General features: G+C 42.2%; 1 protein-coding gene across 18 annotated transcripts in view; it reads right to left on the reverse strand.

Annotated features, from left to right (window-relative positions):
- CEP152 (centrosomal protein 152) overlaps positions 1-26,578 on the reverse strand; it is a 90,661-nt gene that overhangs the window by 41,113 nt on the left and 22,970 nt on the right. For all 18 annotated transcript variants that reach the window (XM_070054153.1, XM_008269045.4, XM_070054151.1 and 15 more), the window contains 7 exons: positions 26,106-26,249; positions 24,873-25,012; positions 19,640-19,840; positions 10,381-10,528; positions 8,748-8,839; positions 7,805-7,968; positions 1,133-1,334 (listed from right to left, as the gene is read on the reverse strand). In XM_070054153.1, coding sequence (XP_069910254.1) covers positions 1,133-1,334; positions 7,805-7,968; positions 8,748-8,839; positions 10,381-10,528; positions 19,640-19,840; positions 24,873-25,012; positions 26,106-26,249 — 1,091 coding nt within the window. The remainder of the gene's footprint in view (positions 1-1,132; positions 1,335-7,804; positions 7,969-8,747; positions 8,840-10,380; positions 10,529-19,639; positions 19,841-24,872; positions 25,013-26,105; positions 26,250-26,578) is intronic.

Raw genomic sequence — 26,578 nt, forward strand, 5'->3', positions numbered from 1 at the left:
AATCCCATTAAAATTAGCACCATAGAACGTCTTACGTATTGTGCTTTAATAGGACTGTTTTAATGAATACAACTTTCAAAGGATTAAAACAGGAAGTAAAAAATTATTTCCATCCAGGAGCAAAAAGGAGTTTGTCACCTACATTCCTCCCCGCCACCCTTCTTCCCTTTCCTTAGTTACTTTGTGAAATATGGGATGTTTAAAGAAAAATAGTCAGGCATCCCTAAAAATCTCTGATACCATGAACTCATGGACATAACCCTGACAAGTCATATGTCTTAGGCAATTTGAAACTTCTGTATCCTCAGAAGGGTCACAAACTCCTCCAGCCCCACATTCCCCCATCTATAAAATCTGAAAAGTAACTAACCAGAAAACACAGAGATGGGTCTCAATGACCGACATAACCAGACTCCATGCCCTTCCCAAGTCTTACCACCACACTCCCCTTACACAGAACATGGGCCATGGAAATCTCATAGCAAACTGTTACAGGATTTGACTACACAGCACTTGTCTTAACTAGATTTTAGAGTACTCTTCATACAAGCCAATCTTGAAGAAAAGCAGACACTATGCTATGTAGAATGCTTTCTTATATCCTTGGCAAAAGACTTTTACCTAATTGGCACCTCAGTTACTATGTGCCAAGAGAAACTAGAAAATATCACTTTAAATGGCATTTCCTTCTATAAACTTAACTTTCTAAAATAATCAAATTAACCTATGAAACCTAAAGATTTAATAAAAGGTAAAGAGCACAAAAATTGCCTTTTTTTAAAAAACTCTACAGGCTCAAAAAGACAGCAAAACATCTATAGAAAATGTATAGGAATGAAATGATCATTTCAGGATATAACTCATTTTTAGCTCTTGTTAATACTCCTGTGGAACTGTGGTCTTCCTACTTTTTACTTGTTGAACATTATGATTAGTGGTGAATTAAGCCTGTGAATACAGAATAGGGTAAAATTATGGCTTTGCAAAAACTGATTAAGATAGGGAGGAAGAGAGGAGGGTTGGGGAGCAGGGGAATGTGGTTGTCTTCTTGAAACTGTATCTATAGAACACATAAAATCTCTTTATATTAATAAAAACTTGTTTAGAAAATACCTCTACAAGCTCTACAAACCTCCACTCCATTGCTTTTCTCATCCTTCAGTTGTTGGAGTTCTTCAATTTTCTGATGACAGCCTCTGAGGTCATTCTGTAATTGAGACACCAGATGACGCTTCACTGAGTTGCTATCCAGCAAACGCTGCACTTCTGCCTTCAACTTTAGGATGACCTCATCTTTCAAAAGTTCTTCATTTGAGTCTTCTTGCTGCACTATGCTAGTGGAGAAATTATAGAATGAATCAAGTAACAGACCAAGCATGGTTGTTCTTTACAAGTACTAGCTATAGTGATGAACATGTTTCATATACAAATTGCAAGACAGTTGTAAACTTGGTCACACACAGGGATATTGCCTTGGTTGCTGGTGTCCTCATATAAGATTCTTCATGCAGAGACCATTCTTAAGCTTAGTCTTGCTGCCTTACCTGGCTGACATTTGTGCTTTGGGGAAACTGCGTGATACACATACATAGCTTTAGGATTCCAACAGAAGAAACACTAGCCATCCTAACCAACAATTTGTTATCTCTTTAAACTTAATAAAACATGGATCTGAGTGGGTATCTGGAAAAGCCAATTAACCCAAATTTTAGTTTCAATAAATGTAAAGTTGGGGACCCAGCGCCGTGGCACACTGGGTTGATCCTCTGCCTGCGGCACCAGCATCCCATGTGGGCACTGGGTTCTGGTCCCGGTTGCTCTTCTTCCAGTCCAGCTCTCTGCTGTGGCCTGGGAGGGCAGTGGAGGATGGCCCAAGTGCTTGGGCCCTGCACCTGCATGGAAGACTAGGAGGAGGCACCTGGTTTCTGGCTTCGGATCAGCGTAGCTCCGAACATTGCGGCCATTTTGGGGGTGAACCATTGGATGGAGGATCTTCTGTCCATCTCTCTCTCTCTCTGTAACTATACCTCTCAAATAAATAAATAAAAAAATCTTTAAAAAAAATAAATGTAAAGCTTGGAGTGAGATATTCTGTTCTTGCCATGATAGATTAACAAGGACTAAATTTACCTTCCCCCTTAAAAAACCAGAAAGTAAATCAAATGGATGAAGCCCCAGTTTTCAACCATGAGACAGCAGGCAGCTCAGGATAGTGATTCCCGAGGAAAGGAAAAGAAGGTAAGTACTACAATGGGCCCCGTCATCTACCAGCAGGCCCCAGCACAGAGGGGAAACCCAGAGTGACCTCAATGCGCTGCACACAAAATGTTTCAAGTGTGAAGAGGCCAGAGGGGCTAAAGGTGAAGGGAGGAGAATACAAGGAAGAAAGGAGCTGCACAGAAAACGAGCTCTGGAGATCTATCTGTGTGTGCACATCAGGCTGTAGAAAGAACCAGAGGAAAAGAATATCAAGTAATAGTGCATCAGCATGGGGTTCTTAATTGTAATAAATGGTCCACACTACTGTTAACATGTCAGTAGGGGAAAATGGAAGCAGCATATACAGGAACTTTCTGTAGGATATACATCATTCTGTAACTAGAAACAGTTCTAAAAAATACTCTATTTTCTAAGAAAAATTAACAATAGTACCTAGGTCAAAATTTTTACTATTCTTCAGTCTCAGATGATTCCAAACAAATACTGGAATATTGTGGGTCCCAGAGCAATGGCACAGTGGGTAAAGCCACTGTCTGCAGTGCCAGCATCCCATGTGGGCACTGGTTCGAGTCCCAGCTTCTCCACTCCCGATCCAGCTCTCTGCTATGGCCTGGGAAAGCAGTAGAAAATGGCCCAAGTGCTTGGGCCCCAGCACCCGCATGAGAGACCCGGAAGAAGCTCCTGGCTTCAGATTGGCCCAGCTCTGGCTATTGCGGCCATTTACAAGTATGGCCATTTGGGGAGTCAACCAGTGGATAGATCTCTCTCTCCCTCTGCCTCTCCATACCTCCACCTTTCAAATCAATCTTGAAAAGAAAATTTTTTTTAAATAAAAAAATTTTGTGAGTGTGTGTATGTGTGTGTGCGTAGAGAGAGAGAATTAACTGTTGGGTAGATTTACTTTTAATGTTATAAAAGATGCACCTTGCAATTCATATATGCAACTTTTGTATATAAATACTATGTAAGTATGTCTATATATATAGATTTCACATATTTAAATCACTTCTGTTTGAATAGAAATGGAAGATAAGAAATATGAATAGAATATATAAGAAATAGAAAATATTTACAATGTTATCTTCCTGGGCTATTGATGTGCCAAATTAATTTCAAACAAAGCACTTATTTTGCTCAGTTAACAAACTGTGAATCCCTAGCTGCATCTCTTAGTGGATGTTGACTACTGAAATAGCACATCCTGTACTCCTAATGGCAGCCAAGTTGTAGAGCAGAGAAAGTGCTTGGTAAAATCATCTTCTCTTCTCTCTCCTCAAAAGGGAAAAGCCAGTGGTGAGCATCACTCCTGCATGAGGCTGACCGCTGGGCCTGTGGACGTTAGGTCCCCTGTGAAGCCTGCTGAGATGACTAAAGGGGAAAAGGCATGCCACCTGCTGAATGTTTATTTGAGCTTAGCAGCCAACTCTAATAAGGGAGAGAGGAAGCCGTCTGCAGGGGGCATGCAGATTTAGCTACTCAAATTCCATGAAAGAAAAATAGAACACTGAGGCTAAGCCCTTAAAGTTCACTAGGCAGGAGCTTGAGGGGCGTGGTAGCTGGTAATAAAGGCGTGGAACTGCTAGTATCTGGGTCACTGATTTGAAAGCAACTCAAAGATTCTCAACACTGGGAAAACTGTTGGCTTCCTCTTATTCTAAGAATCACAGTCCTCTGGAGGAAAGGCATGGATCACATCTCTTCTTTCAGCTGGATCTGAGAATAAGTGTTTCCGGTTGTCCTCAAAGCCAGATAACCATCTGTTAAACTGTGGGAGAGGGGAGCGAATGTTTCTTCCCTTATCCTGCATTTCACTGGCTGTCTTCACACTGAACCTCAATGACCAAGCACGCTCTGTGCTGGGTTAGTCTCTGCTTCCCATCAGGAGCATGCCCATCCTTCCTTCCACTGTGATAATGACGTGCTGCCTCAGGACTACCCTCTACAGGGAACATGCTTTAAAACTACTGTAGGATTTTGGATATGAAAGCCAAGTACATAGAAAATACAAAAGTAGAACATATTTTAGTATACATTATGACAAAGTAAGTCTATCTGAAAAGATAAATAATGTATTTATCCAATTCCTAGGGCAATTATGGCACAAACTATAGCAATAACAAATTAGAGTCAAATATTTTTTGATGTAAATAACTCAAAAATGAACAACATAAACAAGAACGAAGTTTAAGGCAAAAATGTCTGTCATAAATATGAACAAACCGAGAACTGGGCCTTGCCTGAGTTTTTGATTCAAGTACTAGTTCCACTAATTGTTTCTTCAAGAGCAAAGGAGTTTCCCAACACTAAGGCCATGATATTGGACCTGATGTTTTTCACAAAGTTGAAGAGCAAAAACTTCTTACAAAGTACGTGTTGAATTAAAAGTGGATTAATATAAAATGTGATCACTAGTATATTTTAACCAACCTATTTAATAATAGTAATGGCTATCATTTATTAAGTGTGTTATGTGCTAGGGCATAATATGAGGCCCTTTATACTTACAATTTTAATCCTCACTTTAGCCTCCAAGGGATATCAATCTGAGAAGAAAATGGGCTCAGAAAAGTGAGGAACCATGCTCCTGGTCATACAACTAGTGACAAGTCGCAAAGCTATCATTTAAAACAGTTTGACTCTGAAGCCCAGGTTCTACACACCAGCCACTTAGAATCTGACATCAACAGGAAATGAGGCCTTTGTAGCATTGAGTTTTCCAGAAGATCACATTTTAATGTTTAAACTGTTATTTAAAATCTGTCTAAAAAGCATAAAACACTCTTCCTCTTTTGCTTTAATTATCCCAAGTGGAAGCCTCTCTTCAACAACTTGGGATCGTCATGGAGGACATCTTAGCACAGATCAATAAATACATGAATGTATACAGCATATCTGCTTTTATGCTTGGCAACTCCAGCTACCTGGGTCTCCACAGTTCTCTCCTTGCTAAGGACCAGCTTTGTCTGGTTTAAGCACCACCAGGACCTTTCTCAATCCCCTGTTCCAGCTACTCTGCAGTTAGGCAATCTAAGTCAATATGGCCCTGGGGTAAGAGTTTGAAGGTGCCTCCTATTTAATACATCAAATAATCTAGCTTGGCTATTTTCTTCATTACTTCCTTCTGGATTGTAGATGTGATCTATATAAATGAGAATCCCTGGAGACAGATCTCCAGCTAAATGGAGCTCTACTAAACTAATAGTTTCACATTTTCAAATGATTGCTTCAGATTTCAAATTATTGAATCTGATCTTACTGTCCCTCACAGTATTAAAATACTTAACTTCTTTTTTTTTTTTGACAGGCAGAGTGGACAGTGAGAGAGAGAGACAGAGAGAAAGGTCTTCCTTTTTGCCGTTGGTTCACCCTCCAATGGCCGCCGCGGCCGGCGCGCTGCGGCCGGCGCACCGCGCTGATCCGATGGCAGGAGCCAGGAGCCAGGTGCTTTTCCTGGTCTCCCATGGGGTGCAGGGTCCAAGCACCTGGGCCATCCTCCACTGCACTCCCTGGCCACAGCAGAGGGCTGGCCTGGAAGAGGGGCAACCGGGACAGAATCCGGCGCCCCGACCGGGACTAGAACCCGGTGTGCCGGCGCCGCTAGGCGGAGGATTAGCCTAGTGAGCCGCGGCGCCGGCCTAAAATACATAACTTCTAAAACTTATTACAGAGCAAGCCATTTAGAGATTTATATACTTGTATTTAGTTGTGGGATGCCTGAAATACAACATGCATTAACACTCTCACTAAACAATAAACTATAAACCATTTGCTGATAGTGAGGGCCAAATTCATTCAAGATAAGCTTTCTAGGCCAAGCATTTGGCTGGGCATTTAAGATGCCCATGTCATGGGACCAGCGTTGTGGGGTAGCATGTAAAGCCACAAGTTGTGATGCCAGCATCCCATATGGGTGCCAGTTCCTGTCCTAGCTGCTGCACTTCCATTCCAACTCCCTTTTAATGACCTGAAAAAGGCAACAGAAGATGACCCAAATGCTTGGGCCCCTCCCACAACATGGGAGACCTGGATAGAACTCCTGGCTTTAGCCCAGCTCCATCCTGGTCATCAGGGCCACTTGAGGAGTGAACCTATATATGGAAGGCCTCTCTCCTTGTCTCTCACTCTAACTCGACTTTCAAATAAATAAATTTTTAATAAGAAAAACAAAAAGATGTCCATGTCCTACACTGGAGTACCTGGGTTCAAGTCCCTACTCTGTCTCCCAATTCCATCTTCTTGCTAATGTAACACCCTGGGAAACAGCAGGTAATGGTTCAAGTAATTGGGCTCCTGCCACTCATGTGGAGACCTGGATTGAGTTCTGTGTTCCCAGTTCTCAGATTTGGCTCAAGCTGAGTCCCAACCTTGTAGGCATTTAGGAGCTCTCTCTTTGCCTCTCAAAACAAAAACAAACAAAAACTTTAAAAGATTAGAAAATGCTTCCTTGGCCTAAAAGCAATCTCTTCCCAACACCACATCCCTTAACTCGATCCCTTTGTACTTACTTGTTAACAAGTATTTCTGCAAGTTCCCCACTAGAACAAACACAAACTCACTGTGGGAGTACATCTTTTGTACTCTATTCACAGAGCCTTGCTTAGCACCTTCCAGTGCTTCCAAAGTGTAAATGAATTCAAACCTCATTCATTCACCCTCTTAAAGGTTTAACACTCTCTCCTGCCACCACCACCGCTTCCTCCATCAGTCCCCGGGAGGGTTGACAAAGCACTCTCTTCTATGAGATTGCTAAAATATTTCCATTAGGTAACAGAAAAATGGCAGAATCCCTATTTTTATTTATTTATTTATTTATTTGACAGGCAGAGTGTGTGTGTGTGTGTGAGAGAGAGAGAGAGAGAGAGAGAGAGAGAGAGAGAGAGAAAGGTCTTCCTTCCGTTGGATCACTCCCCAAGTGGCTGCTACAGCTGGCACGCTGTGCCAATCCAAAGCCAGGAGCCAGGTGCTTCCTCCTGGTCTCCCATGTGGGTGCAGGGCCCAAGCACTTGGGCCATCCTCCACTGCCTTCCCGGGCCACAGCAGAGAGCTGGACTGGAAGAGGAGCAACCGGGACAGAATCCGGCACCCCAACCGGGACTAGAACCCAGTGTGCCGGCGCTGCAGGCAGAGGATTAGCCTAGTGAGCCGCGGTACCAGTTAGAATCCCTATTTTAAAAGTAAGGTTACAGTAGTGATGTTTCAAGAAAAATAAATGCTTATTTTTCTTCAGTGAGTTTCTCAATGAAAAATGCTATGTATGTGCTTTCAATACAGTGTTAACATACAAAAAGTCCTCACCATAATAATTAGAACAGATATATAATCTTATTTTAGAATTTACTTTGTATATTTCAACTACATTAACCATGTTTTTACCTTTCTAAAATGAAAATGTCTGGATATTGAAAATAGTATAATATCAAAATGAGATTTCTGTTCATTTTGATTTCAGACATTTACATTTCATTAAAAATTACTACAATATACTGTCCCACATTCAAGATTTCATGTCTGGGAACACCTGACTACCATTCAGCAACAGTATTATTCTTGCAGGTTGTTCTACAGTCAACTTTTCTCTCAGTACCTGTTAACTTTGGATTTCTTCTGCTTGTTTTTTTTAATACCCAAATCCACATATGATTCACTGAGTTCTATATTTAACTTTCCTTCTGAATCAGTTGGAAGTATTCCTAGTTTTGCAGCAGATTCATAGAGAGAAATTTCTTCTTTTAGCGCTGTTAATTCTTCCTAGAACATAAATAAAAAATTTTCATTATTTTCCTATATGAAAAGACCACTGTTTCAAAATTTGTCATCAACAGAAGTACTTCTTCAAATGCATTATTAGCAAATATTATAAATGACTTCATAAAGGATAGCATGCATCAGGTTTTCAAGTAAATTGAATGAACTAATGACTAAACGAAGGAGAAAGCGATCATAAGCCGTTTCTGCCACATCTCACTCTCTCACTGTTTTATCCTCCATGAACAGTGCCCCATGAGTTGAGATGATGACAGCGCCTTTTGGCTTTCTGGAGGGGAGGACAAAGCACGCTGGTTTTCAAAGAATGTGATGTACTTTATAGTATGCCCGTGGTGAAGCTGGAAAATACCTCTTTCAGTGGAAGTAATGCGGGGACCCTTCCCCAGTGTTTTTTTCATCCTCCAGAAAAAACATAAGCAGTGCTGGAGGAGGATGTGAAAGAGCTGCAGTTCAGTTAAATGTCTCCCACACCTACGGATAAGCTTGTCTCTGAAATACACCCACAGATGAAAGGATACATCACATGAAGGAGTTGGCAGGCAGACCAGCAGGAGAAGAGAAGGGCCTGTCTCTGCAGTGAGACAAACCTGGGTTTGGATGCCCCAATGTGTGAGTAAGGTTGTGAACCACTCCCATGAGCTAACCTGAAGATGGTCCAACTACCACCAAAATCAAGCAGAGTGATCCAAGAGTCAAAGAAGCGATATACTCACTGCTTAATTCAGTTACCCACAGGAGCTCTTCCCAGCGGCAATACTCACCTGCAAAGCCTTGTTCATGCTCTCACTCATAGCATACGCCTTCTGTGCTTGCTGCAGTTGGATCTGTAGCTGGGCCACCTCCTGTACTGAGCCTGTAGGGAAAGAATCAGGGGTACACCGGAAGTAAGAGGTCAAAGGGATCAGAAGGTGGCATTCGGCTTTATTACCACTCTCCTTCTTGGTGTACAGGTACAGAGCGAGTGGGACACAGAAGGCACAGATGTGGTCGAGGCATTTCCAAGATTCAGCACAGCTTCCTGTATGTCCTTGAGTGTGACACTCAAGTCCTTTCATGGGAGCACAACATTCCAGCTCAACGCCAGAGAAACAGTTTGTTGGAACCCATTTGTCCTCCATTAAGAAAATTACACTTGGTGCCTTTGGCTTCTTTCTAAATGCTTCTATTTATTTCCAGCACCCCCACCTCCACATAGGAAAGAAGTCTATGAGGGCTGTACTTCTGGAACCTTAGTAACCCAATATTTTAAATGTTCTAGGGAAGTTCCCACTTGGAAAGGACTTTATTGAGTTCCCCCAAAAGAAAATGACCATCTGGGAAATGGTTAAGTGAAGTAATCATGGGCTTATTATGCAGCTAAAGAGAACCATATTTCCAAAGACAGTAATGGCCAGGAAAAAGGATCACCAAGTGGGGAAAAAGAAAAAGGATACAAAAGTAAACAGGGAGGGGAAAACTAGAGTGGACTCAAATTTTGCCTCCCACCAAAATATATACACGTTTAGGCAGTCCTTGACTTCAGTACTAACAACTTTTGAAAAACCTACCCCTTCATACAATGTCCCAACAGTATGAATTAACTTTTATATGCCAAAGTGTGACTTTCCTCTATCAATTAATGAATAACCACTGACCTAGTTTGCTGCTACTCAGCAGCAAACAGGCAGTTTTGTCAGTACAGCCATCTTTGTACAAATGTATTTTATTGTCCTTTACCCCAGCATCATTTCATAAAAATTCATATGAAATAAAGCTGCTTACGAAACTGAAGTGATCAGAAGCAAATGTTTCCAACTTAACAGCATAGAGAATATGATAGAAATCTTAGTTACAAACAAAAACAACTCCCTGGCCTCGATGACCAATTAAGCTATTCCACTGTGTAGGGGGTAAAAAAAAAAAAATCATAGAAGTTATACAAAAGGATAGAACTATATGATCAAATATTGAGTTTAAAACCACAAAATACAATGGGATTTCTGAATGAATGTTGGCTTTCAGGTAAAGAGCTCACCTTAGGACATGTGCTTTACTGTTTTGCATACTCAGCTTTGCTATGCTTTCAGAAATGTACTATATACAGCGGCAGGACATTGTGTGTGTACATTCATTTCACTTCAAGTAATATTTAAATATGAATGATAATGATCTCAAAGTATTTGGGTTATTGGTTATTTGTATTTGGTACTGTATACTTGTCTACATTTTCCAAATTACCCAATAAGAATTAACTAGATTTTTACAGATATAACAATTTTTTTTTTACAAGGAAATGAAATTTGTTGCTGGTTGTCTTTTCTGTCTCCTGGATTTTGTAATTCATGGAGCCTACTGTGTTCCCTCTGCATGTTATCCTGGCTTTCTGGGAAGTTGATAGCTCAATCAGAAACTCACCTGATTGCAACAAGTGGGCACACTGGTTTTGACTCTCCTCTAGACTTCTTGTCAACCTGTTAATGATCTCAGTCTTTTCTAATTTGATTTCTTCTTGAATCCTTTCCAGTTGTTTCACATGATCTTTCAAATGACAGGAAATATCTTCCTAAACAAAGAGTTCCAAAAATCATGTTCATGATCAGTTTTAATAAATATTAAACCAAAACTGTGATAAATAATTGTATATTAAGTCAACTATACAGTCACCACATGGCAGCATATTTTCTATGGAGTTAAGTGCACAGGACCACAAGTCAGAACAAACTTGTGTGATCCTGAATGATGCTTCAGCTTCTCAGTCTGTTCCTTCTTTTGTAATTACGTTAATAAAAGTTGGGTTAGTTACTTCTAAAGACCCCTTCTATTCTACATTCAGAAGACACCATTAATTCTAAAATTAGAATTTATTCATGCCAAAGTAAAAGTATTACATTCCTATTTCCTATTTACATTCCAAAGTGTACATGCAGACCACTTTGCATCATGGAATTTGCATCCTGAGGCAGTAAGGATACAGATAAACCCATGGAAACTCACTCTGTTGTGGGCAGCCAAAAGCTCATTCTATTCAGAACATCCAAAAATAATGATTCCTTCCTCTGAACTTCTTTTGAACTTGATCTATTTCTCTTATGTTTCTCTTCTACCATTTACATACATGCCTGACTTCTCTTAACCTTGAAGGTGTCTCTGCAGTGCTTTATATAAAGGGCTTCAACAAGTTCATGGGAAACTTGCATTATCTTTCCAATCCATTTCTCCATGGACTGTTTCTATCTGCCTCATACACAGCCCACAGCAAGTGCTATAATCAACACTTGAGAAGTGAATGACAAGTAAAAACAGGACAAATGTGTATATGCATAATTATATGAGGACCTATAGTAAATATATAGCAAATAAATATTATATACTCAGATATTTTTTTTAAAAAAAACGTGTTTTGGGGAAGTCAGTCATGACCCCAAGCCCCAGAAGATGTCATCACAGAAGAAATTAAATCTTATTCAAAAAAGGCTACATAGGCTGAATTTCAGGCAAATAGAACATGGGAGAGAAAGAGGAGATTATGGTAATTATTGAAACTACCTTAAAAAATTAAAGAAAATAAGTAGTAACAGGAATACCAAGAAACGGCATTGAAGCAGAGAGGCTTAGGCCTTTGATGCTTGATCCACAGGATAAGTAAAAGCTTAAGAGTGCCTCAATGATACCACCACAGGTATACTCCACAAGGGCACTGAAGGAGGGCACACAGAAGTTCCTATAAGGGGAAGAAGGGACAGTGGAAAATTCATGTGAATTTTGTGCTCCATTTCATAATATGGCTGTGTTTCCTTTAAATGTTTCTACCATACTTCTGAGCTAAACGAAGCTTCTAGGAACCGGTCTATATGGAGTCAGCACTGCAGATGTATTGGTGTAAGCTGTTGATCCCCAGGCCCGCTCGAGAAGCGTCATTCTAAAGCACTAAAGTAGGACGACAGACACGGTGAATAACCTAATATGAATGACAGTATGAATGTGTGTGCAAGGAGAGGCGGGTAGGCATCTCATGTTTATGTTCTGCGAGGTCATAATCATTTTTACAAACAACTGGGAACTGGGAAAAAAAAAAAAGTTAAAAGGTAGAGGCAAAAAACATTATAAAGAGAAGGCAGGAAGGCAGTTCCAAGATGGCAGAGTAGGGAGGGAACTTACTGCTCTAGCCCAGGAGAAGACAGTTTAAAAATTGTCATCTCAGGGAAGAGTTAGGGAGAAAATGGCAGAGGAAACTCTACCAAAATTAGAGGGACACGGTGGACCGACGTGGAGGGCGTGGATGCCCACAGCTCAGGACTCCAGCAGCGAGAGCCTACATACCAGTGCTGGAAAGTAGGTGAGACCAGACCATAGCAGCCCAAGCCACTGGCAAACAAGTGGATAGAAGATCTGTCTCTCTCTGCCTCTCTATAACTCTCTCAAATAAATAAATTAATTAAAAGATTTATAAATTTATTTGACAGGCATAGTTAGAGAGACAGAGAGAAAGGTCTTCCTTGTGTTGGTTCACCCCCCAAATGGCCGCCACGGCCAGCACTGTGCCGATCTGAAGCCAAGAGCCACCTTCTGGTCTCCCAGGCAGGTGCAGGGGCCTAAGCACTTGGGCCATCCTCCACTGCCCTCCCAGATCACAGAAGAGAGCTGGACTGGAAGAGGAACAACCGGGACTAGAACCCGGAGCCCATATGGGATGCTGGCGCTGCAGGCGGAGGATTAACAAAGTGTGCCACAGCGCCGGCCCCTATAAATCTAAAAAAAAAAAAAAAAAAAAAAGCAAAGCAAAGCAAACAAGACAACATCATGCTAAACAGATGATAGCTGAATGACTTCTGGTGCACAGAAACAGGAGGATTAGACCATAGGGAGGTCCCTGGAACTCTCCAAGCCAAGAGAACTTTGTTCAAAGCAGAGCTCTCAATAGGATACTGGTGACAAAGAAACCAAAGTCCTTAAGTTCACTCAAGCTAAAGATTTCACAATGACCAGAATGAAGAAAGGCATTATTCTGTTACGGTTATCAGAGATCTTAGCATGATGTTTCCATAAATGAGCGGTAGAAGGCAGTCTGGAGAAATAACCAGGGATCTGAGACCATGATACTTCTACAAAGGGCAGTTTATAAGAGAGTTCAGCAAACAGCTTGCTGTGAGAGAGTTCCATCACTGGTGGACCGTGATGAGCTCCAGAAGCCCATTCCTTTTTCTATTTCATAAAAACAAAACAAAACTCAAGAGGAACTCAGTTAAAGTAAAAGGAACTGTTATAATGAAGTGGAGTTCATACAATCTGCTCTACTCAGAAAAGCTAATGTCCTATCCAGGAAGACATTAACAACATAATTATACAAACTTAACCTAAGTATACAAACATGTATACCCAATCGTGTCACAGACTGCTATTCCTTCCACTACACAGAATTACAAAGTCCCTGTGCTGAATTTTGTCTTGTGAATTACAATGAAACACTCATTCATGAACAGCATTCTCAGTAAACTAGGTATAGAGGGGAGCTTCCTCTATTTGAATTAAAAAAAATCAAAAACAAAAAATCCCACAGTTAACATTCATATTATAACAGTGAAAACTTGAAGCTTTCCCACTAAGATCAGGAATACGGCAAGAACGTCCCATCTCAGTGTGTTTCAACGCTGCAGTGGAAGGCCTAGTTAATGTGATAGGAAAAGAAAAGGAAATAAATGGTATACAAATTTGGAAGGAAGAAATAAAACTACCTTTATTTGTGAATGACTAGATAATCTATGTAGAAAACTTGAAATCAACAGAAACACTCTTGGAACTAATAAATGATTACAGCAAGATTGCAAAAACCAGATGAATCCAAAAAAATAACAATTGCTTTCCTATATACTGGCAATGAGCAAGTAGAATTTAAAATTAAAAACACAATATTGGGGGCCAGTGCTGTGGCACAGCAGGTTAAAGCCAGAGCCTGCAGTGCCAGCATCCCATATGGGCTCTGGTTAGAGTTCCAGTTGCTCCACTTCCAATCCAGCTCCCTGCTAATCAGCCTGGGAATGCAGAAGATGGCCTAAGATGGTCCCCTGCACCCATGAGGGAGAACTGGAAGAAGCTCCTTGCTCCTGCCTTTGGACAGGCTTAGCTCTGGCCGTTGCAACCATTTGGGGAGTGAATCAGCAGATGGAAGACCTCGCTCTCTGTCTCTACCTCTCTCTGTAACTCTTTCAAATAAATAATCAATCTTTTAAAAAAATGCACAATATCAGCCATAGCGCTGTGGTGCAGCAAGTTAAAGCCCCAGCCTGCAGTGCCAGCATCCCATATGGGCACCGGTTCAAGTACTGGTTGCTCCATTTCTAATCCAGCTCTCTGCTAATCCACCTGGGAAAGAGGCAGAGGATGGCCCAAGTCCTTGGGCCCCTGCACCCATGTGGGAGACCAGGAAGAACCTCCTGGCTCCTGGTTTCAGATCAGTCCAGCTCCAACTGTTGCGGCCATTTGGGGAGTGAACCAGCAGAGGAATACCTCTCTCTCATGCTGCCTCTGCCTCTCTGTAACTCTGCCTTTCAAATAAATAATCTTTTAAAATAAAGAATCCCTATAACTAGCAAAATTTACTGTGACTGAACATCTAACCTGTTAGCACTATGTTATGTAAAATACATAGACAAAGAGTCAGGTGAGACTACATGAGAGCCACTTACAATCTAAAAATTGGCAAATCTATCCAAGGTCATTTGGGTAAATTATCCAGTAGGTCATTCCTTGCTACTATTTTCCAAGAATTGTTTTATTTCTTTTTGTATATCTGTCAGATGGAATATTTAGGGGAAGGTTTATCTGAAAGGGATATTTTATAAAACTGCTGTAAAGAAAAGGAAGGCAAAAGGCAAAATGCAACATGGATAGATGGTTACCAGTTAAGTAAGAAAATGTTGGGGCCAGCGCTGTGGCATTGTAGGTTAAGCCTCCACCTGCAGCACCAGCATCCTATATGGATGCTGATTCGAATCCTGGCTACTCCTCTTCCAACCCATTAGCTAATGGCTTGGGAAAGCAGTGGAAGATGGCCAAGTACTTGGGCCCCTGTACTCATTTGGGAAACCTGGAAGAAGCTTCTGGCTCCTGAGAGGCTCAGCTCCGGCTCTTACGGCCATTTGGGGAGTAAACCAGCAGATAGAAGACCTTTCTCCCTCTCTCCCTGTCTGTAACTCTGCCTCTCAAATAATTTTTTTTTTTTTTTTGATGGGCAGAGTGGACAGTGAGAGAGAGAGACAGAGAGAAAGGTCTTCCTTCCATTGGTTCACCCCCTAATACGTGCTGTGGCCGGTGCACCGCGCTGATCCAAAGCAGGAGCCAGGTGCTTCCTCCTGGTCTCTCATGCGGGTGCAGGGCCCAAGCACTTGGGCCATCCTCCACTGCACTCCCTGGCCACAACAGAGAGCTGGACTGGAAGAGGGGCAACCAGGACAGAATCTGGCGCCCCAACCAGGACTAGAACCCGGGTGCCGGTGCCGCAGGCGGAGGATTAGCCTATTGATCCGCGGTGCCGGCTTAAATAATTCTTTTAAAAAAATTTTTATTCTCCCTCTTTGTGTAGAATACATTCATGTGGGGCAGGCATTGTGGCACAGTAAGTTAAGCTGACACTTGGGGGCCCACATCTCATATCTGATGTTGGAGTGCCTATTCTGCTTCCGATCCAGCTTCCTGTAAATGTGCTTAGGAAGGCAGTGGAAGACTGTCCAAGTACCTGGGTCTCTGCCACCCACGTGGGAGACCTGGATGGAGTTCTTGCCTCTTGGATTGTCCTGACCCAGCCCTGGCTGTTGAGCGCATTTGGAATGTATACTGTAAACAGAAGCTCTCTCTCCCTCTCTTTGCCTCTGTCCCTCTGCCTTTCAAATAAACAATTAAAAAAAAAAAAGCAAAATATACTGTAAAAGCAGGTAACTCCCTAGCTCCAATCAGGAATCTTAATTTAGATTTTGAGATAATATGGATTAAATATAGATGCCTTGAAATTGTATTAAAAATACCAGTGAGGGGCCGGCACCACGGCTCACTAGGCTAATCCTCTGCCTTGCAGCGCCAGCACACTGGGTTCTAGTCCCGGTCGGGGCGCTGGATTCTGTCCTGGTTGCCCCTCTTCCAGGCCAGCTCTCTGCTGTGGCCAGGGAGTGCAGTGGAGGATGGCCCAAGTGCTTGGGCCCTGCACCCCATGGGAAACCAGGAGAAGCACCTGGCTCCTGGCTTCGCATCAGCACGGTGCACCGGCCGCAGCGGCCATTGGAGGGTGAACCAACGGTAAAAGGAAGATCTTTCTCTCTGTCTCTCTCTCTCACTGTCCACTCTGCCTGTCAAAAAATAAAAAATAAATAAAAATAAAAATACCAGTGAGGGACTAGTGCTGTGGTGTAGTGGGTAAAGCCGCTGCCTGCAGTGCCAGAATCCCATATGGGTGCCAATTCGAGTCCTGGCTGCTCCATTCCAATCCAGCTCTCTGTGATGGCCTGGGATAGCAGTAGAAGATGGCTCAAGTCCTTGGGCCCCTGCACCTACATGGGAGACCCAGAAGAAGCTCCGAGCTTCGGATCGCCACAGTTCCAGCCATTGCGGCCAACTGGGGAGTGAACCAGAGGATGGAAGATCTCTTTCTCTCTCTCTTTCTGCCTCTCCTCTCTCTGTGTAACTCTGACTTTCAAATAAATCAATCTTATTTAAAACAAAACAAAAAACAAACAAACAAACAAAAAAAACAGTGAGCTCATAGAAATTTGATACCACAAAGGGATACTCCATGAAAAAAAACTATAAGCACTTTGGAAATGACCACTAAGGCAAGTGCCGACCCTAACATCAGTGCCATGCTTTCAAAAATAATACTAACAAAATAAAACAACAACAGAATGAAACAGTGGGGAAAAGACCTAACTCAACACCTTCAATTTATGGTTCAGGAGTCTGATGCCCACTCAGCGCAGAATCCAGACTTTGTTCTGCCTTCCAGTCTAAGGCTCTAGGACTGCATGAGGAAGGTGAATGCAGGGGCAAGGGTGGGACACACTAGGAATTCCTTCTGGTCCATCTCCAATGTAACTGCTTCAGCAGAGAATGTAGAGACTCTCAACTAAGCAACATGAAAAAGTCACCATATTTCCTACTCTTCTCCACCCATCCAAAAACTATTGCCCACTTTAATGCTCCTACACTGTGTTTGGCCAAAGAAAACATTTTTTTAAAAAGTGAAACAAAGGGGCTGGCGCCATGGCTCACTTGGTTAATCCTCCGCCTGCGGCACCGGCATCCCATATGGGCGCCGGGTTCTTGAACCGGCTGCTCCTCTTCCAGTACAGCTCTCTGCTGTGGCCAAGGAGGGCAGTGGAGGATGGCCCAGGCGCTTGGGCCCTGCACCTGCATGGGAGACCAGGAAGTAGCACCTGGCTCCTGGCTTCAGATTGGCACAGCGCTGGCCGTGGCGGCCATTTGGGGGGTGAACCAATGCAAGGAAGACCTTTCTCTCTGTCTCTCACTGTCTATAACTCTACCTGTCAAATAAATTAAAAAAAAAAAAAAGTGAAACAAAGTAAAAATTATCGAAGCTATATTTCAAATTCCATTTGCTTAAATATTCCATACAGTAGAACTTTCAATACTTTGGCATAGCTTTCACCTTTCCCTGGCCCTATTTAAGCTCTACAATTCAAAACATCTTTACATATAGAAGTAATACAAATGCAACTTGCAAAGTAAATTAAAAAAACTCTCATTTAAATACATATAGAAAGAAAATGACATACAATTATTTGTCAACAATGCAATTTTATATAGCTCTATCTAAAAGCACGGAAAAGCTTAGAGTCAGCCATTTAAGTCAAGAGTAACAACCTGTAGCATAGTAGGTTAAGCCTCCGCCTTCAGCACCAGCACCATAGTGTGCCGGTTCAAGTCCTGTCTGCTCCCCTTCTAATCCAGCTCCATGCTAATGCACCTGGGAAGGCATTGGAAGATGGCCCAAGTGCTTAGGCTTCTCCACCCATGTAGGAGACCCAGAAGAAGCTCCTGGCTTTGGATTGGCCCAGCTCCAGCTGTTGCGGCCATTTGGGGAGTGAACCAGCGGATGGAAGACCTCTGCCTCTCCAATAAATAATCTATATAAAAAAAATAACAACCCAAATCAGGATGAAGTTTTTAAGTGTGGTAGGGTTTTCCTCACTCTCATATCTTATTTTTCTCTTCATGTTAAATTAATTCTGAAATTACCTTAGGGGAAAAAAAAAAATCAATAAAATTTCATAATACATTTAACTAATTACCTAGGGTTTTGGCACACAACAAACTTGCTACCCTCAACTTACAGTATTTTCTTCTGTTTTGAGAAAAGTAATAAAAACTTATTATGAAATATACTCAAACTTCTCAATGAGTTTAGAAACAAGATTTTCTGTTGCCGGCGCCACGGCTCAATAGGCTAATCCTCCGCCTTGCGGCGCCAGCACACTGGGTTCTAGTCCCGGTCAGGGCACCGGATTCTGTCCCGGTTGCCCCTCTTCCAGGCCAGCTCTCTGCTGTGGCCAGGGAGTGCAGTGGAGGATGGCCCAAGTGCTTGGGCCCTGCACCCCATGGGAGACCAGGAAAAGTACCTGGCTCCTGCCATCGGATCAGCGTGGTGTGCCGGCCGCAGCACGCTGGCCACGGCGGCCATTGGAGGGTGAACCAACAGCAAAGGAAGACCTTTCTCTCTGTCTCTCTCACTGTCCACTCCGCCCGCCAAAAAAAAAAAAAAAAAAAAATAGAAACAAGATTTTCTTCCCTTTTTTATACATACTTTTTTTTTTTTACAATACTGCTTTTTCTTAAAGATTTATTTATTTGAAAGTCAGAGTTACACAGAGACAGGAGAGGCAGAGAGAGAGTGAGAGTGAGAGTGAGAGTGAGAGAGAGAGAGAGAGAGGTCTTCCATCTGATGGTTCACTCCCTAATTGGCCGCAATGGCCAAAACTGCGCCGATCCGAAGCCAGGAGCCAGGAGCTTCTTCTGGGTCTCCCATGTCGATGCAGGGGCCCAAGGACTTGGGCCATCTTCTACTGCTTTCCCAGGCCACAGCAGAGAGCTGGATGGGAAGTGCAGCAGTGCAGCAGCTGGGTCTCGAACCAGCGCCAATATGGGATGCTGGTGCTTCAGGCCAGGGCGTTAACCTGCTGCACCACGGCCATTGGCCCCAATACTCGTTTTATCAAGTATTATCAAAATTATCACCTAAGAACCCATTCTCTAGTCTTCATTGATATATGAATTCCTAAACACTGGGAGACCCAAGAACGGCTGTTTTTGTTTTTTGTTTTTTTTTTTTCCCCAGGACAACCTCTCAGGTCTGGCCAGCCCCCTGCATGTTCATCCTTCTCAGTCTGTATTTGTTCTAAGACAACATGAACAATGTTCATAAACACCTGGCAGAGAAGGGAATAGTAATGTGAGAATTGAAAAGTACTAACCTACCAGAAGGATTTCCCAAATTACACGTTTAGGATGTACTCATAGATTAAAGAAATCACTGGCTTTTAAATTTCATTCACAATCTAATACCTACCTAAGAACATTCAAGATTTCTATATGATGGTTCACAAAATACCAGTTACAAAAAGTAATCAGCTTTACTTGTTGATAACATTTGCTCATTTGAAATCATCCCAACCTGTTCCTTAAGTGCGGTGACTGTAGCATCCAAATTCTTCTGTAAGGACAACACTTGCTCTTCATACTTCTTGGTGAGGCCCATGACAATGTTCTCATGCTGCTCTCTAGCTCGTTGAAGTGATTCGGAATGATGAAGGTCAACCAGTTGCTGCTTCAAGCTTTCCAGAGCCATCTCAGTTGTTCTGGACTTCTTGATTATCTAGTAAACACACATAATATACCCATGTTTACACTATTTCACTTTATGCTCTCTATAGACTTTATTTTTTTTAGAAAAATTTTATTTAATAAATATAAATTTCGAAAGTATAGCTTTTGGATTATAGGGGTTTTTTTACCCCATAACCACCCTCCCACCCACAAACCATCCCATCTCCTACTCCTTCTCCCATCCCATTCTTCATTGATTCATTTCTAATTATTTTTATATACATAAGATCAACTTAGTATATACTAAGTAAAGATTTCTATTGACTTTAAAATTCAACAATGTTTTAATGAGAGTAGAGAGAGTCCGCCACTTTTGTGGACTTAGCTCCTTACAACATCTATAGCTGGGACTGGTGTTGTTAAATAACAGGTAAAGCCACCACCTGCAATGCCGGCATCCCATATGGGTGCCAGTTCGAGCCCCAGCTGTTCCACTTCTGATCCCGCTCCCTGCTAATGCATCTGGGAAGAGCAGTGGATGACGGTCCAAATACTTAGGCCCCTGCACCTACATGGGAGACCCAGAAAGAAGCTCCTGGCTTCGGACCGGCCCAGCTCCAGCCATTGTAGTGACTTGGAGAATGAACTAGCAGATGGAAGACTGATTCTCTCTTCTCCCTCCCTCTCTAACTCTGCCTTTCAAATGAATAAATCTTTAAATTTAAAAAACTTTTTAAATCACTAGCTGGGACCTACCAGGTCCATGGTTTTTGGAAATATTCACTGAGAAAACAGATTCTGTAGTTACCTGAGGAGAGTAAAAGAGGATTGTGTGCAACATGACAGCAATGTAGGTGTCAGACAAGGAATCTGTATTGGTCCTAATGCTGTTTGCACTGCTATGAGCAAAGTGTGGGGCACCCAACTCTTAGGTCATAAAAAAATAACAAGTGTTCCGTGAAAAACTGATAAAACCTGCCATGGTCACTTACTAAAAAAAATTATAAAGGCTAGAACTGCACACTAGGTAAAATAATGGCCTGTAACAAAGTCCCACGTCCTAATCAACAGAATCTATGGAAGAAAGCACCAAAAAACAAAAAGCTATGACTATGCTATGTTACAAGACAAGAGAAAATTAAAGTTGAGGTGGAATTAAAGTTGCTAAGCTGAATTACCAAGTGGGTCTGGTAATGCACCAGGGTCCACAAATGAGGAACACTGCAGCAGAAAAGTCAGAACCAGTGAGCCTCAATCAGCCACTGCCAGCTCTGAAGATGGAAACAGGCCACAGGCCAAGGAATGCAGGTGCCCTCCAGAAACTGGAGAGGCAAGAAGATGGATTCTCTGCCTCAGCCTCCAGAAAGCAGTGTGTCCCTGCTGACATGCTGATTCAGCCTAGTGAGGTCTCCGGTAGACTTCTCCCTGCTGGAGATGTGGGGTAAATTTGTCTAGTCTGCAGCCACTAGCTCTGTGGTGATCTCTTGTAGCAGCAATAAGAAATGAATACATTTGGTGAACCTGATGCCTTTATTTTTCTCTAAGTGTAATTTCTAACACAGAAGGCTTACAAAATTATAATCTTTGACTATTGAATGCAATTTAACTTTAAAATCTAAACTGTTTTTTCAGTTTTCAAAGTTAAAAACAATCTATATTATACACAAAACTTAAAGTTTCCTTTTTCAAAAGATTATTTATTTGAAAGGCAGAATTAGAAAGGGAGAGACAGATCTTCCATCTGCTGGTTCACTCCCCAAATGGCCTCAACAGCCGGGACTGGGCCAGGCAGAAGCCAGGAACCAGGATCTCCATCCACGTCTCCCACTTGAGTGCCAGAGGCTACCTTGGCCATTAGCAAGGAGCTGGATGGAAAGTGGAGGATCTGGGACTTGCACTGGCACTGACATGGGATGCCAGCATTGCAGGCAACAGCTTAACCCACTGCACCACAATTCTGGCCACCCAAAACATTAAAATTTCAAATGAGGGGGTTGGCATTGTGGCTCAGTAGATTGGAATCGGGACACCTGAATCCCATATTGGAGTGCCTTGGATTCAGTCCCACTTCTGATTCTTCTAATCCAGCTTCCTGGGAAATCAGCAAATAATGGATCAAGTCCTTGGTTCCTTGACACCCATGTGGAAGACCCAGATGCAGTTTCTGGCTCTGGCTTTGGCCTTTCCCAACTCTGGCTGTTGCAGGCATTTGGAGAGTGAACCAGACGATAGAAGACCAAGCTCTCTTCCTCCCTTCCAGCACATCATGTCACCATGCCTTTCAAGTCAATAAATAAATGAAATTTAAAAAATGTTTCAAGGAACTGGCACTGTGGCATAGTAGCTTAAGCCTCTGCATGTAGCTTCAGCATCCCATATGGGCAATGGTTCTAGTCCTGACTGCTCCACTTCTGATCCAGCTCTCTGCTAATGGCCTGGGAAAGCAGTAGAAGATGGCCCAAGTGCTTGGGTCCCTCCACCTATGTGGGAGACCTGGAAGAAGCTCCTGTCTCCTGGTTTCGTATTGGCCTAACTCCAGCCATAGCGACTATTTGGAGAGTGAACCAGCGGATGGAAGACTTCTCTACTCTGTCTGTCCCTCTGTCTCTAACTGCCTCTGAAGTAAATACATCTTGAAAAAAGTTTTTTCAAATGAGAAATATTCTATTTCAGAGATTGTCTATTTATTGCTAAGATGGTTATTCATTGCTAAGGTACTATTCACTTGCTCAGTAAATAACATAGTTACTCTGAGCCAGGGGAGGCTCTAGGCACACAACCACAAGACATAGATAGGTCTGTGGTCTCTCTACTTTCTGGTGGGAAAAGACAAGTCAACAAATGAGGTCATTTCAGGCAGTTCTAAACTATGATAATAGAAAATATATCACGGGGCCGGAGCTGTAGCTCATTTGGTTAATCCTTTGCCTGCAGTGCTGGCATCCCATATGGGCACCAGGTTCTAGTCCCGGTTGCTCCTCTTCCAGTCCAGCTCTCTGCTGTGGCCCGGGAAGGCAGTGGAGGATGGCCCAAGTGCTTGGGCACCTGCACCCACATGGGAGACCAGGAGAAAGCACCTGGCTCCTGGTTTTGGATCAACATAGCGCCGGCCGTAGCGGCCATTGGGCAGTGAACCAACAGAAGGAAGACCTTTCTCTATGTCTCTCTCTCTCTCACTAACTCTGTCAAATTAAAAAAAAAAAGAAAGAAAGAAAGAAAGAAAATATATCACGACAAAGGCAATAGGAGTGAGGAGCTATGGGCAACTTTACATTTAAGGTAGATGGGAGTAGATGGGAAGTCCTCTATGAAAAGGTGACATTTTTATCTCAGACCTGAAGGATGAAGAGGAGCCAACAAGGACACTATTGTTTAAGCTCTAACTAAACTCTCCTAACTTAGAAATCTCACCCAAAACCAAGCTCACTGTTTTATAATCACTGAGTTCTCATTCCCCTCTTCTCCCTGCAAAGCGGCACTACCCTCACGAATCACCCGCCATTCAGCCTGGCTACATTTCAGGTGTGGCTTTAGTGTTCCCAAGGGTCCTCTGTGAGTGCAGGCTTGACCTCCAGGATGGTGGTACTGAGAAGTATTGTGGAGCCTACTAGGAGGACCTCAGGTCACTGGGCATGACCACAGAGGTCAGTTGTGGGACTCCCTGTAGTTCTCAATAGGACGCTGTCATAAAAGCCTGAGTTTGGCCAAGCCCAGCCTCTCTCTGGTTTGTGATCACTTTCCCCTCTCCACGTTCTTGCCATTGCCATCGGCCATCTACTTTGAGGTCCTCACTAGAACTGAGCTGGTACAGCTACAGTGCCCCTGAACCTCCAAAACTGGGACTTAAACAAACATCTCTTATCTTCTTAAGTAGCCCACATCAGGTATTTTGTTATAGTAATGCAAGGCTGACTTAACACAGACTGTTTTCAAAATTCAAATATCTCATTAATCAAATAATGTGTCACCACATTAAAGGCCAAGTCTAATAAACAGTTCTGGAAATGTTAAGAAGCTAACAGAATTTCCCCACCCCTCCCTAAAAAAAAAAAAAAAAAAAAAAAAAAACAAAACAAAACACACACACACACACACATACACACACACACATATTCTCAGGATAACAACACTGATGAGAACTGTTTAGGGCAGGAAATATAGATTTTGATGCTTTGTCAGTAACTCTCTTCATATCCTTGGGCAGGTAACTTGACTTCTCTGAGACTTGGTTAACTCATCTATAAAACAGTAAAATACAATATCTTGCTAATCAAACTTCCAACAAGAATTTATTGAAAGAATGATTGTAAAAGCTACAAGAGGAAACATGAACAACACTTGTAAATCTTTGAACAGTAAGGATATCCCTTCTCTACCAAATCTCAAAGCATGACATAAAGCTACAAGTCATGACAGTAGCCAAACAGGAAACACGAGTAGAAACTAGTTAAAGGGCGTTTGCAGTAAGATGACAAAATCCTAAAGGACAGAAACAGAAATCTGTTAGCAGAACTGAGCAGCTGAAATCCCCAGACACGTGCAAGCTGCAAGGTGACTGTAGCAACACTCTGCCAGAGACGAGGCTCAGGGTAAAGCAAGATAACCAAGAGCAAAGTCCCTCTACACGGAGTCTACCCTACCCTACTTAACGAAAGTGTAGTTAAGTAACTGGGACTCAGTAACCCTTTTACCATAAATAGTCGAGTTAATATATTTACCTTTTTGGCCGGCACCGCGGCTCAATAGGCTAATCTTCCGCCTTGCAGCGCCGGCACACTGGGTTCTAGTCTCGGTTGGGGCGCCGGATTCTGTCCCGGTTGCCCCTCTTCCAGGCCAGCTGTCTGCTGTGGCCCGGGAAGGCAGTGGAGGATGGCCCAAGTGCTTGGGCCCTGCACCCCATGGGAGACCAGGAGAAGTACCTGGCTCCTGCCATCGGATCAGCGCGGTGCGCCGGCTGCAGCGCACCAGCCATGGCGGACATTGGAGGGTGAACCAACGGCAAAAGGAAGACCTTTCTCTCTGTCTCTCTCTCTCACTGTCCACTCTTCCTGTCCAAAAAAAAAAAAAAAAAAAAAATTTACCTTTTCTTCATTGGCTTTTAAGGCTTGTATTTGGGTCTCCAGCGTTTTTATCTGTGCTTCCAGCTGTACTTCTCTTTCTTTTCCATTCTGAAAGAGTTTCTGTGATTCTCGAAGGCTGAGGCTCAATCCATCCTTTTCATCTACAGCATTAAAAGCAATAAATAATTAATTTAATAAGTATATAATCTGTCACTGTGGAGGCACCTCAATTGTCACACCCCTTTTCAGAAAGATAACAGATCTACATCATACAATTCAGACAAGTGAACTTTGGTCAATTTAGGGAAACCCAGATTTTCAAAATGATAAACACAACAAACAAACAAAACATCTGAGTAGCACCAAGAAAAATTTTAAGAGAAACAGAACCACTTCCTTTAAAAATATAATTGTATCCTTTTAGGGGCCTAAAGATTTCCTAACCATGTCAGCATTTACCTAGGAAGTCACATACACCTGCTAATCAATGACAGTATCTGAGGACCAATTCCTTCTTAAATATACTTCCAATAAACTCTTAAACTCACCTAATCATAAATTCTTCCCACATACTTTGCTATCACAAGGTCCATATTTTCTCTCAAAATAAATTTTATGAACATTACAGAAAGAGACCTTCCTATTACCAAATTTGAAATGAGCTAGAGTTCAGTCACCAAATTATTCTACAAATAAGAAGTTCAACATTAACCAAAGCTGCAGAAAACATGAAAAGTAAGCAACTATAATTTGCATCTGTACTGTCTCCGTGTGATTATCCAGAGGTCACCATATCCTCTTTGATGCATCTAAAGCAGTTCAGGATCTTGAACTCTTACTGGGATTAAAATGGTTATGCTAATTTGTAGCTCAGAAAACACTGCATTACAAACTAAATACAAAACACTCTGGCAATTGGAATACTTCATCAAGTTTTAAGGACAGAAGGAGTTCCACACTTCATTCACTATATTCATTGAGTCTATCAGCCCAAGAGAGAAAAGGGCAGGGGACTAAAATGACAGGAAATTAGAAAGCAAAAAAATGAGGACTGTCAAACACTTGCTGTATGTTCTATTGTGAAGAGAAGTAATTCAAAGGAAGGACTCAGAAGTCCTGGGGATTTGTTTCACTCTGACTCTCTACAAGTGCCTCAACTCTCCTAAGCTTCATATTTGAAACGAGGTTGCTAGTCCGAGATATCTACCTCTAGTGTAACTGGTCTGCGACTGCACCCAGCGGCGGTCATCTTACCTTTGATCATGAGAAGCTGGTGATTCAGATACCGAATCTGACGTTCACTTTCATTTAACTTTTCAACTAAGTTGTCTAGTTGTCTCTCTTTGGCTTTGTTAAGAACCTGAAGTTGAATAATCTGCATATTTTCTGCAGAATCCCCTTTGGAATTAAATATAATTTATTAGATAAAAATATTAAAACTTATGGTCATTTAGAGCAGTGTTTTTCAAGCTGTGGACACAGCTTATTAGATTGTCATGAAATCAATGCAGTCAGTAGTAGCTTTTTTTCTTCCAAAAAACGGGAAGGAACAGAGTGCATTACATAGTAGGAATAAATATTATTTTATAAACCTTTTGTTTCACATATATATTTATTTATAAAGATACATATTGCTGCCCATAACACAATGCTAAAAAAAATACTCTTAACTGTGGATCACTGCCAGAGAAGTTTGAAAATCACAGTTTAGGGTACAACCCTGGAAC

The sequence above is a fragment of the Oryctolagus cuniculus genome, chromosome 12 (genome assembly GCF_964237555.1).
Source record: "Oryctolagus cuniculus chromosome 12, mOryCun1.1, whole genome shotgun sequence".
Lineage (NCBI taxonomy): Eukaryota > Metazoa > Chordata > Mammalia > Lagomorpha > Leporidae > Oryctolagus > Oryctolagus cuniculus.